Source organism: Pediculus humanus, genomic scaffold, assembly GCF_000006295.1.
Source record: "Pediculus humanus corporis 1103172107823 genomic scaffold, whole genome shotgun sequence".
NCBI classification, from domain to species: Eukaryota; Metazoa; Arthropoda; class Insecta; order Psocodea; family Pediculidae; genus Pediculus; species Pediculus humanus.
In genome coordinates this window covers 160,812-173,458 of record NW_002987410.1, presented here as the reverse complement: position 1 = coordinate 173,458, position 12,647 = coordinate 160,812, and the positions used below count along the sequence as shown (strand labels likewise).

General features: G+C 31.7%; 1 protein-coding gene across 1 annotated transcript; it reads left to right on the top strand.

Moving 5' to 3' along the window:
- Window positions 1–3,298: 3,298 nt before the first annotated feature.
- Phum_PHUM374950 (cell adhesion molecule, putative) lies at window positions 3,299–11,927 on the top strand (the record flags this gene model as incomplete). The annotated part of the gene is made up of 20 exons (XM_002428249.1): window positions 3,299–3,413; window positions 4,814–5,089; window positions 5,444–5,579; window positions 6,502–6,674; window positions 6,768–6,916; window positions 7,100–7,280; window positions 7,711–7,876; window positions 8,000–8,139; window positions 8,261–8,376; window positions 8,460–8,619; window positions 8,704–8,859; window positions 8,938–9,084; window positions 9,192–9,349; window positions 9,459–9,912; window positions 9,983–10,053; window positions 10,194–10,247; window positions 10,353–10,631; window positions 10,721–10,866; window positions 10,958–11,296; window positions 11,387–11,927. The coding sequence occupies 20 exons, from the start codon at window positions 3,299–3,301 to the stop codon at window positions 11,925–11,927; spliced, it is 3,957 nt and encodes a 1,318-aa protein (XP_002428294.1).
- Between the last annotated feature and the right edge of the window lie 720 nt (window positions 11,928–12,647).

The following is a 12,647-nucleotide window of genomic DNA, read 5'->3' as shown; positions in this document are numbered from 1 at the left end:
TAATTAAAAATAAATGATTTAACGGGTCGGCAATTACTTTTAAAAGTAATAAAGCTATCGGTCTATTGTTAATTTTTATTATTCATACGCGAAATAAAAAAATAATTTTTTTTTTTCCTCATTATCGTGGGGGGAACGAACACTGTCGTACGAGAAAATAAAATAAAAGGAATTTTTTTTTTGTACCTGGAATTAAAATTGCGCGTCCTTTTTTTTTTTTTTTTTTTAATAAAAAGGTGGTTTTTAGAAAAAAAAAAAAAAATTCATCTTTTTCATTTCGTTTGAAATGTTGAAATGTTTAAAAAGAGAAGAAGGAATTCCACCGGGATTTATTCCCGTTTTTAATTTTTTTTTTTCCTTCTTTATTTTGCTTGACAAACTCGTTGGAAAGCGAACGGATTTTTAATCTTTGAGATAAAATTAAATATTCAAATGGGATCGTTGGTTTATATATATTTATATATATATACTAAAAAAGAAAAGTCAATTAATGTTTTTTAAATATGGATGAATGTTGAAAAGGAAAAATGGGAAAAAAAAAAAAAAAAAAAAAAAAAAAAGGTCCATACCTTAAAATTGGGGGGGGGCGGTGTCGTACATGGGTGCGTGAGATGAGTCCGTTTGTGAGAGACTTCGAATTTTAACGATTAATTGACTAATTAACATTTTTGTGATGTTCCCCAAAGGAAAACGACAGAAAAAGTAGGAAAAAAAGAAAGAAAATGGAAAATGTACTTATCGACGAAATTGTTATATATATATATATATAAAGAGGAAATAACAATGGCGAATGTTTTATTATTATTATTATTATCATCGTCCATTGTTTTCCATTTGGTTTTTGTACAAATTTTTTTTTGTTTTTATTTCTTTATAAAAAATTAAGTTTTTTTTTCGTTTTTTGTTTTGTTTTTTTTTTGTTTATTTTTCATTTGTAATTTTTCGTTGTTCTAACAGATCTGGTTTTTTTTAAAAAAAAAAAGCGAAATTAAAAATTAAATGTTTAAAAACCAAAAACAAAAACATAACAAAAACAAAACAAAAACATAAACTTTTCAAAAAATAAGAGAAAAAATTAAAAGCTTTTTTTTTTTTTATTTTAATTTTTGTAACGTAATTTTTTTTTCTTTTGAAAAGGAAAATAATAACGTTTTTTTATTTTTTTCATTTCTTTTATTTTTCTCAATCTTTTTTAAAAATAAAATTGTCATGTTTAAATGATGACGGAAGAGAGAGAGAGAGAGAGAGAAAGAAAAAGGAGAAAGAGTGACACTTATTGTATTTTAACTGCTAGCCAGCAGAAAAAAAGCGAGAGAGAGAGAGAGAGAGAAACGACGAATGCAAAATTTAAAATTTTTCAATGTTTTCCGTAATTTTGTTTATTAAGAATTTTTGTTTCTGCGGGAGGGGGGCAAAAAATATATTAGGGGCTGTGAAAAGGGGGGGTTTTCGCATTGGAAAAAAGAAATTGGTCATCATTGGTAAAATCGAAATCGAATGATTTAATCCCGTTGATGATGATGATGATTATAAGAAAGAACCAATGAGATTATTAAATTTAACGGGTAAAGATTTTTAATTAGGCTAATAATAATAATAATAATAATAATAATAATAATAATAATAATAATAATAATAATAAAAGCCAACGGCCATAGCGTGCTGGTCACACCGGTTCCCGTACGATCACCGAAGTTAAGCAGCATCGGGCGTGGTGCAAACTTGGATGGGTGACCGTTTGAGAACGCCACGTGCTGTTGGCTTAAAAAAAAGAGCAAAAAAATGAGAACAAGACAAAGTAAGAACCAAAAACAAAATCTTGTTCTACTGTCGACCTGAGGCAGCTCGACGAGAATGTGAATTTCACTGCTTCTGACCCTGGCCACTCCAAAGATGTTAGTCACCGGAGCCCAGGTCAGGAGACAAATCGTTCCCATCGAATAAAGATGGACTCAGGAAGACCTTCAAGAATTGATGTGGTGCTATCTTATAATAAGTGGCACCACCGAAATTCGAGTATTTGTCCCTAAGGAATCGGGTAGAAACCTCGGATAAATACTTAAAAAACCCCGACAAGTAGCCTTGTCGTGTTTAATGGTGGATAATAATAATAATAATAATAATAATAATAATGTTTATCTTTCCTGAAAATAAATTTTCGCTCGTTTCAATCAATAAATTGTTTATTTAATATCAAAGTTTTGCACAGGAATGTTTTCGCATCGGCATCATCACTATTATTATTATTATTATTATTATTATTATTATTATTATTATTATTATTATTATTATTATTATTATTATTATTAATATTATAATGCCCTATAGAGGAAAATATTGATTTTAATGCGAATAACTTTTTGAAAAAAAAAAAAAATTTTTTAAATGTGTTGGATGATGTGAGAAAAATTATTTTGTTTTTTTTTTAAGCGATCGGAAAATGCTTTTCTTTTTTCTTTTTTTTTTTAATGTTGATGTTTTTAAAACTTTTTTTTATGAAAATGTATCCTGAAAAATTTTTCAAATTTAGAAAGACAAACAATTTTCAAAAGAATCTCTCTCTCTCTCTCTCTTTTTTTTTTTTTTAATTTTTAAGGATTTATTAGGAAGAGAATTTTTTAAAAAATTTTTCGGGGATTGATTGAAATTAATAAAATTATTTCAAGAGTTTGGAAAACCTGGAAAAAATTTTTTTTGTGTTTTTTTCCTTCAAATTATCGAGAATCGTTTTATTAATAATTTCAGTATAATTTAAACTAAATGGAAACTTTTCTTTTTTCTTCCCTCCCATCACGAAATGTAAATGTAAAAATTAAAAACAAAACACGAAATATTTTTCTTCCGGTATTATTCCTAGTAGTAGTAAAGTAATTGTAGTAGTGGCAGTAGTAGTAGTAGGAGTAGTAGTGGCAGTAGCAGCAGAAACAAAACTTAATAAAAATTAACAAAAAAAAAAAAAAAAAAAATGGGTAACGATTGTTTCTCAAACAATCGGTCAAGTTCTCGGAAATGATACATTAAAAAATTTATACGTGAATTTTTTTTTTTTTTTTTTCGTTTCACCCCCTTTTTTTTTTGTTTGTTTGTTGCAATTACGATTGTCGTATTTAATTGTGTGTGACGAAAGAAAAAAGAAAAAGTTTAGAGAACATGAAAAGCGGTAGAGAGAGTGAAAGAGAGAAAGAAAGGAAAATCGATGTTAATAAAATTAAATTTTTTAAAATAATTTTTTCTTTTTCCATTTTGCAGATATTTAGATGGAGTTGGAAGAAATGTTGGAGAAAAACAGTTCAATAAAATGCACACATGTCAAGTTAGATGGAAATTAGATATTATTATTATTACAATTTTTTTTATTTTGTTTTTTGCGCCTAAAGCGGAATTGAAATGTGCCGGAATCGAGTCTCCATTTGGTGAGTAAATTTTTTTAAAAAAATTGTTTCTCGTCCCCTCCCCCCACCTCCCACGAAATTTAAAAAAAAAAAAAAATTTTAAATTTCCGATTTGAATTATGAATTTTCAAAATTTTCTTTTTTTTTTTTTTTTTTTTTTTTTCAAAATTAATTTTCCCCCATTTTATTATTCGTTTGTATTATTATTATTTCTCTTTTCGAATAAATTACATTTCATTGTAAAATCTCTTGCTCGAATGGCTTAGGCGGGGGGGCGGGGGGAGGAAAGGGGAGATTAGGAAAGTTTTCACGAATTTCCTCGATCGATAAATTATTTTAAAACTATTTAAAAAAAAAAAAATTTTTTTTAAACTTTTGGTTTAAAAACTAAGAGAAATTTATTAAAAATTTATCGTTCGATTTTTATTATTATTATCATCATCATTATTATTATTAATTTTTTCCGTTTGTTCGTTTCGTTAATCGTTTGTCGAGTTTGTCGAATCTCACTTTCGGTTAATAAAAAAATTTTCCGTCAAATATTTGACCGAAACGTAAAAAAATTTTGGGGGAAGAAGTTCATCAGTCTTAGTCCACGTGTATCAAAGCCGTCATCATCATCATCATTATCCCTTATGTTTGCAAACAACGAAAATGAATAAGTTTTCGAAATTATTATTATCATTATTATTATTTTTTAAAAGGAATGAAAATGAAAACCACACACGCACCCACCGAAAAAACGAAAAAAATTTTTTTTTTTTTCGGGGAGAGGTCATTAATCGGTAGAAATTTCGTTCGACAACGTTTTACAAAAAATTTTCATCGCGTGTTCAGTCGGTCGTTTGTAAGAGAGAGAGAGAGAGAGAGAGAGAGAAAAGACCCGGGGGGCTCTGATGATGTGTCAGGTTTTTTATATTAAGTTATGTTTTACGTTTCAAATAATAAAATGAAATGAATAGAGAGAGAAAGAGAGAGAGAGAGAGAGAAAATTGCAATTCAAATGTCGAATGATAAATAAAGAGAATAATAATAATAATAATAATGTTTTAAAAATATATTTTTTTTTTTTTTACTGCAAAGGAAAGAAAACATTTGAAGAATTACAATTTATTATTATTATTATTATTATTATTATTCTCTCCTCGCCGCGACACTTTTTACGTCGAGATTTTTTTATACATCCGTATACGACGACGACGATGATGATGATGATGATTCCACCTGAAAAAAAACTCGTAAGAAAATAAATAAATACTTTGTTGTAAATTCTCATTGAAAAAAAAAATAATAATAATAAATTATACGTATTATTATTATCATCAATAATTATTTTTCATTTGCGGGGAAAAATTCACTCGTTCTCTCATACATTCATTCATTCATTCAATCAATCAATCATTTTATTTTTTATTTTCCAGACATTCTTCCATCGGGCGATCACATAATTGAACACGGAACGACGTTGGAATTATATTGCAGGTTAAACACGAGTTTTCCCGGAGTCTCGGAATACAATTCGGGAAATTTAAATTTTTATTCGTTGGATAGGAAAAACAAATTTATTTTGCCCAACGTTACGATATTAAACGAGACGACGATAAAAGTAGACATCGTAGATCCGCCACTGGGATCCACGTATTATTATTGCGCTCTCAATGATACAAACGATTGTTTGACAAACGTTCAAGTCGGTTGTAAGTATTTTCTTCTTGGGAAGTACAAACGAACAAAATTGGAATCGAAATTGTCGATATCCCTCTGTCTCTGTGTCGTGCACACGCACACGCACACACACACAACATACACGTTGGAATTTGAATATAAAAAAGTATTAAGAAAGAGAGGGAGGGATTGGGGGGTGAAGATGTAAATAATTTTAAAGAGCGTAAACGTTCGTTTGACATGTTTATTTATTTTTTTATTTATTTTTTTTTTTTTAAAGCACGTGCGTAAAATATTTGAATTATAGGAGGGATTATAAAGGGCTTGGATGGAAATGAGAAAATAATAATAATAATAATAATAATAAGTTTTTTCTTCTTGTTCAGATAAACCACAACCCGTACTGAATTTTCAATGCAATTCTTTTAATTGGGAAAGGTTGTATTGTCAATGGACGCCACCTGAGAATCCAATCAAAACCATTTACAGACTTAAATATTCTCTTAATGGAAGAGCCGGAAGGTAAGTGTCACCAAATATTTTCTTCCTGTTTGTTTTGACGGTTGGTTAATACGACGAGAAATCTCGTCGCCATTTTTTTTTTTTTCCGATGCGAAATAATCATCATTTATTTTTGTCCACGTGGCAGCAATTAACCGGCGTTTGAAATTTTCTTTTCTTTTTTTTTTCTTTCTCTCTCGACAGGATGTAATAATTTTCTTCTTCGTTAATTTAAATTAAATTTTTTTTTTTTTTTTTTTTTTTGGTGCCGGGAGACATATTTATTTTTTTAAATTAAGGTGGATTTTTTTTTTGGAGGAGACATGCAATGGGATTTTGTTTCTTAGAAATAAACGTTCGAATTTATCTCAACGTTTAATTTAAATTTTGAAACGATTATTGTTATTATTATTATTATTATTATTTAACGAAAGTGGGAAAGGAGGAAGGGGAAGGGAAGGAGAGGGAATTTTTTTAAAAAACCTGATGATGACCAACGTCTGAAAAAAAAAAAAAATTAATATAAATTCTTTCTCTCCTCGGGTGCTGCCAATCAAAACCGGTTGACCCGATGGCGTTTTTAACACTTTTAATTTTTTAGTTTTTTTTTTTTTTTTTTTTACGTGATTATTATCATTCGTAAAAATCGTTTCTGGAGAATTTTCCAACGTTTTTTTCCCTTCCTTTTCTTCTTCTTCCTCTTTGTTGCCCCTTTAAGAAGGTTTTTTTATTGGTATTTGAAGAAAAGGAAAAGAAGGAATTTAATGGTTTAATTTACTTAAATATAATTTTTTGTTTACTCGCGTCACGTGGTTCATTTTTTTTTTTTTCTTCTAAATAATAAAACGAAATGTTAAAAATTTAAAAGGAAAAAAAAAAAAATTTAATTGTTCCGATCGTGATTGTGTAGAGTCTATTATTATTATTTTTTTTTTTTTTTCAGGTTTATATATCCGTGTCCGAATGATTTGGATATAAAAAACAACAGTTGCGTGTACGATTTCGAAACAATACCCAATTATCGTCAGCCGTATGAATATTTTTTATTTGAAATAAGTGGGAAAAACGCGCTTGGAAATTATTCAAAAATCTACAAGTTCAATCATTACGCTCACGGTAAGGGAAAACCAAAAAAAATTTTTCTTTTTTGATTTTATCGTTCGTAATAATTTGCTTCTCATTATTATTATTATTTTTTCTGATTTTCAGTCATACCGAACAAGCCGGAAAACGTAACGGTTTTAAACAAAACAGTGGGAAGCGCTCTCATCAAATGGAATATTCCGTATCCCCTTTTTCACTTTCCTCCCGGTTTGAGACTGAAAATTGAATATAAAAATAAATGGGAAGACTGGGTGGTGAGTATTTTTTTTTTCTTTTTGATAATATTATTATTATTATTGTTGTTGTTGCTATCATTTGCGTTCGATTGCGTTCGCGTTCGTGTAATTTTAAGAAGTTGATTTAGGGGGGAAAAAATTCAAACGGTTGGAAATGCCTTTTGTTAATTCGATTCTGGGGTTTTTTTTTTTTTTTTACAGGACGTGAATGTCGATTATTCCGAAAGGATTTATGGTAAAAATTACACGTACAACATCACCGGCCTTAAATACTCTCACACTCCCTACGACGTGCGAATATATTTGAAATCGTACGCGGCAAAATCTGGTCCGAATGATTGGTCCTTGCCAGCTTCTATAACTTTTCTAACGTCTTCTACAGGTTGGTACTATGATCTGGTTACTACTACACGTCATATATTTTTTTTCTCCCTTTAAAAAAAAAAGGAGAAAATAATGATGATAAAAACTAATTAACGAATTTTTTTTTTTTTTTCCGGGAAAGAAAATGATAGAAAAATAATAAAGAAATAAAAACCGAACGAGAGTTTTTAACTCCCGATTTTAATCCTGGAAACAAACGAAATTCCTTTCCACATCCGCAGTCTTTTTTCCTTTTTTTAATTTTTTCCTTCGGGAGAACAATGTAAAAAAAAAAAAAAACTCGGCGATTATAATTAAGTTTATGTAATTCGACGGTAAAATATTATTTAATTGTTATTATTATTATTATCGTTGATAAATTTATAAAATGGTTGCGTTTAATTTTAATTTTTTTTGTTTTTTTTTCCTCCCTCTCCGCTTTCTCTCAGTGCCAAGTTTGGCTCCGCTTACAACCCAGGGTTGTTTCGACATCGTATCAAATGGTAACAACGACACGGATGTTTTTATTTATTGGGCCAGGATACCGGAAAAATTCGAAAACGGTGACAATTTTAATTACAACGTCATATGTACCAAAGACAACCACAAAGACTGGTAATTAAAAAATTTTTTTTTTTTTTTTTTTTGTCACGACGGGTCATGGATTCGCGACAACCTAACCAAAAGTTTATTATTATTATTATTATTATTATTATTATTGTATTTTATTTAATTTAGCGGATTGCCATTGGAAAAATCAATTACGTACGCAAAATTTCCAATAAGTAATCTTCACAGTTACACGTTCACAATTTATTCCGTCAACGAAGTGGGACGTTCCGAAGACAATTCTTTTGTTTACGTGTCCAAATATGGAAGTGAGTGTATATTTCATGTGATGTCGTTTAATTTTTTTGTTTTTCACGGGAAATAATTCGTTTTCTCTCTCTCTCTCTCACCCACTCGAAGGTTTCATCCAACCTGAAAGTTTCACTAAAGTCGCTTACGATCAAGGAGTTTTCGAACTGTCTTGGAAACCCGTCTCCCACAAAGATCTTAGCAATTATACGATATTTTGGTGCAAGGAAGATAAAGATTTGCCGGCGCCGTGCAAGGTACGTCGAAATAATTTTTTTTTTTTTTTTTTTTTTTTTGCAAAAGGGGGGTCGTCGGAGAGTACAATTTTTTTTTCCGGTAGGGCTACCTTGATTGGGTGACAGTACCGAGAGATACAACGAGCAAAAACATAACGATGACGGACGTGACAAAATTTTACAAGTTTGCCATATCGGCGAATTTAATCGATGGAAGCAGTAGCGGAATGATTTGGTCTTCATGCGTTATTTTTCACGACAAGGGTAAATTGAAAAACTTTTTTTTTTTTTTTTTAACTACTCTAAATTGCACGCCATTAATATCAAACCATCCTTCTCTCTGATCAGTTCTTAAAAAAGTCGATGATTTTCACATATCGAGAGTGAGTTCGAGAGAAATCGATGTCGTTTGGGAAATCAGATGCGCTCAAAGTTCTGCCTTTAAAGGTTTTGCTTTTTACTATTGTCCCGTTGGATTTTCACATCAAGACAATAATTGTATCGGTAAGAAGACAAAAAACTTTCAAAATTGTTTCAATAATTCACTCGAGTTCTTCATTCATTCATTTTTTTTTTCTTAAGGCAACGCGACGGAAGAAATAGCCAAAATAAACGGATCTCAAGTTAGAAACGTGACTTTAAAAAATTTAAGGCCGTACACAACTTATAAATTGCAAATATCAATAATTTCATTGGATGGATCTCAACAAATGCAGTTAGGGCCGAGGAGTATGGCCAAAAGATTTTTCACCTTGGAAGATGGTATAAAATTTAATTAAAAAAAAAGATGTGACGAGTGAGATGTGGGAGTTAAAAAGGGATTTTTCTCATTTCAGCCCCCAGCGTTCCCCACAATTTCGTCGCTGATTCCGTCACCAACGATTCCGTCACTTTAAATTGGGATTTACCCGAAGAAATGAACGGAGTTTTACAAACGTACAAATTGTACATAGAGTATCCAGGGGGTGAAAAGAAAATAAAATTTGACGCACGGGTACGAATTTATTTTCAGATTTAATTTTTTTTTTCGTTGCTCCCCCCCCTCCTCCCTTAAAAAGTCTAAATTTTTTTTTTTTTTTTTTTGTTCTCTGTACGAATTTCAGAATTTGTCGGATAATTCATTCATAAATAAATACAAAGTTAAAAATCTCGTCGGACACACGCCATATAATTTCACTTTGAAAGTGTGCACGAGTTTAGAAAAATGTTCCGGACATTCAAAATCCGCGTTGGTCACGACTCAAGTCGGAGTCCCTGGAAAAATGATGAAACCTCAAGTTAGTTTAGTCAATCCAACAATGGCGGACGTTTCTTGGACTTTGCCCGATCCTCCCGCGGGTTCTCTAGACCTATACGAAATTTCCGTCGAACCCGACGACGATTCATCCGACGCGGAAATTTTCAACGTGACCGGTGGTATGCGTGCCAGGTTGGAATTTCAATCCTGCAGGGAAAAATATAAATCCGATTTTAAAATACGTGCCATAAATATCGATCAAAATAATTTTTACGTCGGACCCTGGAGTGATTCAACGGAAGTTATTTGCGGATCATCAGGTAAAAACAATAATAATAATAATAATTGAAAACTGTTATCACATGTGAATGACAATTTTTGTTTTTCCAGTTTGGGTTAAAAATAACGTACTTATCAATTGGGTGACTGGAACCATGATAATTCTCATTTCAGCGATTTGCGTCACTTGCATTATTAAAAAGTAAATAAAAAAAAAAAAATTTTTTTTTCCAATTTTATTTATTTATTTATTGAATGTGTTGTAAACGAATTTTAATTTTTGAAAAAAAAAAAAAAAAAAATTTACAGGGGATGGCTTCAGTGTAGAAAAATGAAAGATGTTGAAGTCAAACTTCCACCTGGTTTACAATCTCAGGTAATTTTTGCACGTGCAACCATTTTTTTTTTTTACACCTTTTCCATTTCTTTCTTAAGATTTTCGATTATTAATGTACGTACGTTCGTACTGCGGATTTTTTAGGAACTTGAAAAGGATAATCAAGATTACGTTCACTTGGAAAGATGGCCTCCGAGATCTCCAGACAACGTAAACGGGTCTGTCGGAACCGTGTTGGCTCCGGACGAGGAATCTCTCCTCGATAAGAAATCAGACGAAAGCATAGACATAACATCGTTTAATTTGCCACCGATAAAAAACGGTGGAGATTCTTCCGGTTGTTCCGTCGGACGCGAAAGCGTTTCTTCTTCCATAACGTCAGATACTCATATATCGTCAGATTCCGGAGCGGAACCGGATCAGGTTCGAAAAGATTTTTTTCGAAAAAGAATTGATTAAGCCACGTTTTAAAAAACATAATAATGATAAAAACGTTTTTTTTAATTTTTCAGTGCACAATAACGTCCAACGGTACGGATCGTTGGAATTCTCTTAACAGAAATGCAAACAATCCGAGAAATATTCCTGCCAAAGAAATAATAAATTTTCCAGAAGTCGGAGGAGATTGGGGGGAGCTGGGCAGTAACGCCATTCCAAGGTAAAAACCTAAAAATTCTACCGGGGGAAAAAAAAAAAAAATGCAATGTGATGAATTTATTAAACTCGAAATATGAATTTTTATATTTCAGGTACACAAAAGTAGGATTTACAAATTACACTCCCGAAAGAAATTTACCCGGCAAGGGATACGTCACAATCGCCAGCGTACAATCTGCTAATCCCGCACAGATACCCGGAAGCAACGACGCGATAAATTCCATCAACGGAGATAATAATAATAGTTTAGCACGAAACGGTTCGATCGATGAGAGCAGCAGTCTGGACGAGTCGTCGAATTCGAACCTAAGCGTAAAAGATGCTCAGATAAAAGATGAAGCGTCTTTGACCGGACCAAAATACGTATCATTAGCGCATTTCAAGGGACAAAACACGGGTGAACCCTCGGCATCTGTGAGCAGTGGAACGAAGTAATTAAATTTGACAAATGGAACAAAAATAAAATAATAATGATAATAATAATAATAATAATGATTTTTTTTGCCACGTTTGATGTGTAGGTCATTTGTAAACGAGTCGCCAAATTTATCTCGTCGAAATGACGACGTTTCGTCACTGCAAGAGGAAGATAAGACTGATGAAACCATCGACGACGAAGATTTCTCAGGTAGCGAGACTGAAACAGAAACAATTCACGAAGTGCCTATAATTAGAAATTTGATTGCCATGCCTGCGTATGTGAGCATAGCAGATAATCCGAAACCGGTCGTCGTCGATTCCGTCAAAAGCGAAACGGAAAAAATGAAAGAGAGTGAAATGAGAGGAGAGGATTATAGGGGGGAAAAAACGGTTGCGAACGGGGATATTTGCGCGACGGACGTCAACGGTGTCGGCGACGGTGGCGACGACGGGAACGAGAACGGGAACGACGACGACGTTCGACGACAACATTCTCTAGAAATAAACGGAGTAGATGATGTAAATAATGTAATTAAAAGTGATAATTTGATAGAAATGAAAAAAAAAAACACAAAAGAGAACGGATCTCTCTCTAATTATATTCCCCACCACATATTCGCAAAAGAACCAGTTCATACTTAATCTAGTACAATTGATAACGAATTAGATGTAGATAACAAACAAAAAAAAAAAAAAAAATTAGTTCGTCGGGTTTACCGTCGTTTTATTATAAGAACGAGAACAACGAGAGCGTTCGGCGTTCGCTCCTTCGAAATCATTCAAAGAGTAACTGATATCCGTTACAAAACGGAAAAAAAAATTCTGAACAAAATTTTCTTTTTGTAATTTTTTGACGAAAAAAAAAAAAGGCACAAAAAAATTAAATTACGAGGACGTTTTAATGGCGCGTACGTTCGCGCGTTCGCGAACGTACGCCCACTCCACGCACAATCGTCATTCATCATTTATCAAATTCATAAAAGAAAATAATCGATGACGTTGCCGTTGATGACCTTGAAATCGCCATTATAACCGGAACCGGAAGTTATGCAAAAAACGGTTTTTCTTTTTTGCCAATCTTTACTTTTTCGTTTATGTATTTTACTTTCGTTTGCAGTCGGGTTATTTTTAATAATAATAATAATAATAATGATGATGATGATGGAGGAGCATTTAATTAAATTTGAGAAAAAAATAAATAAATAAATGAAGGCCGTTCGTTAATTAATATATATTTATGTATATAAATTATAAATATTACGAGATGTGTGTGATGTTTACGTGGAAAAGTCCAAAAGAAAAAAAAAAACAAGATGGCCGCTTAGCGTTGCGAAAAGCTTTGAATGTTTTTTTTTTTATAAA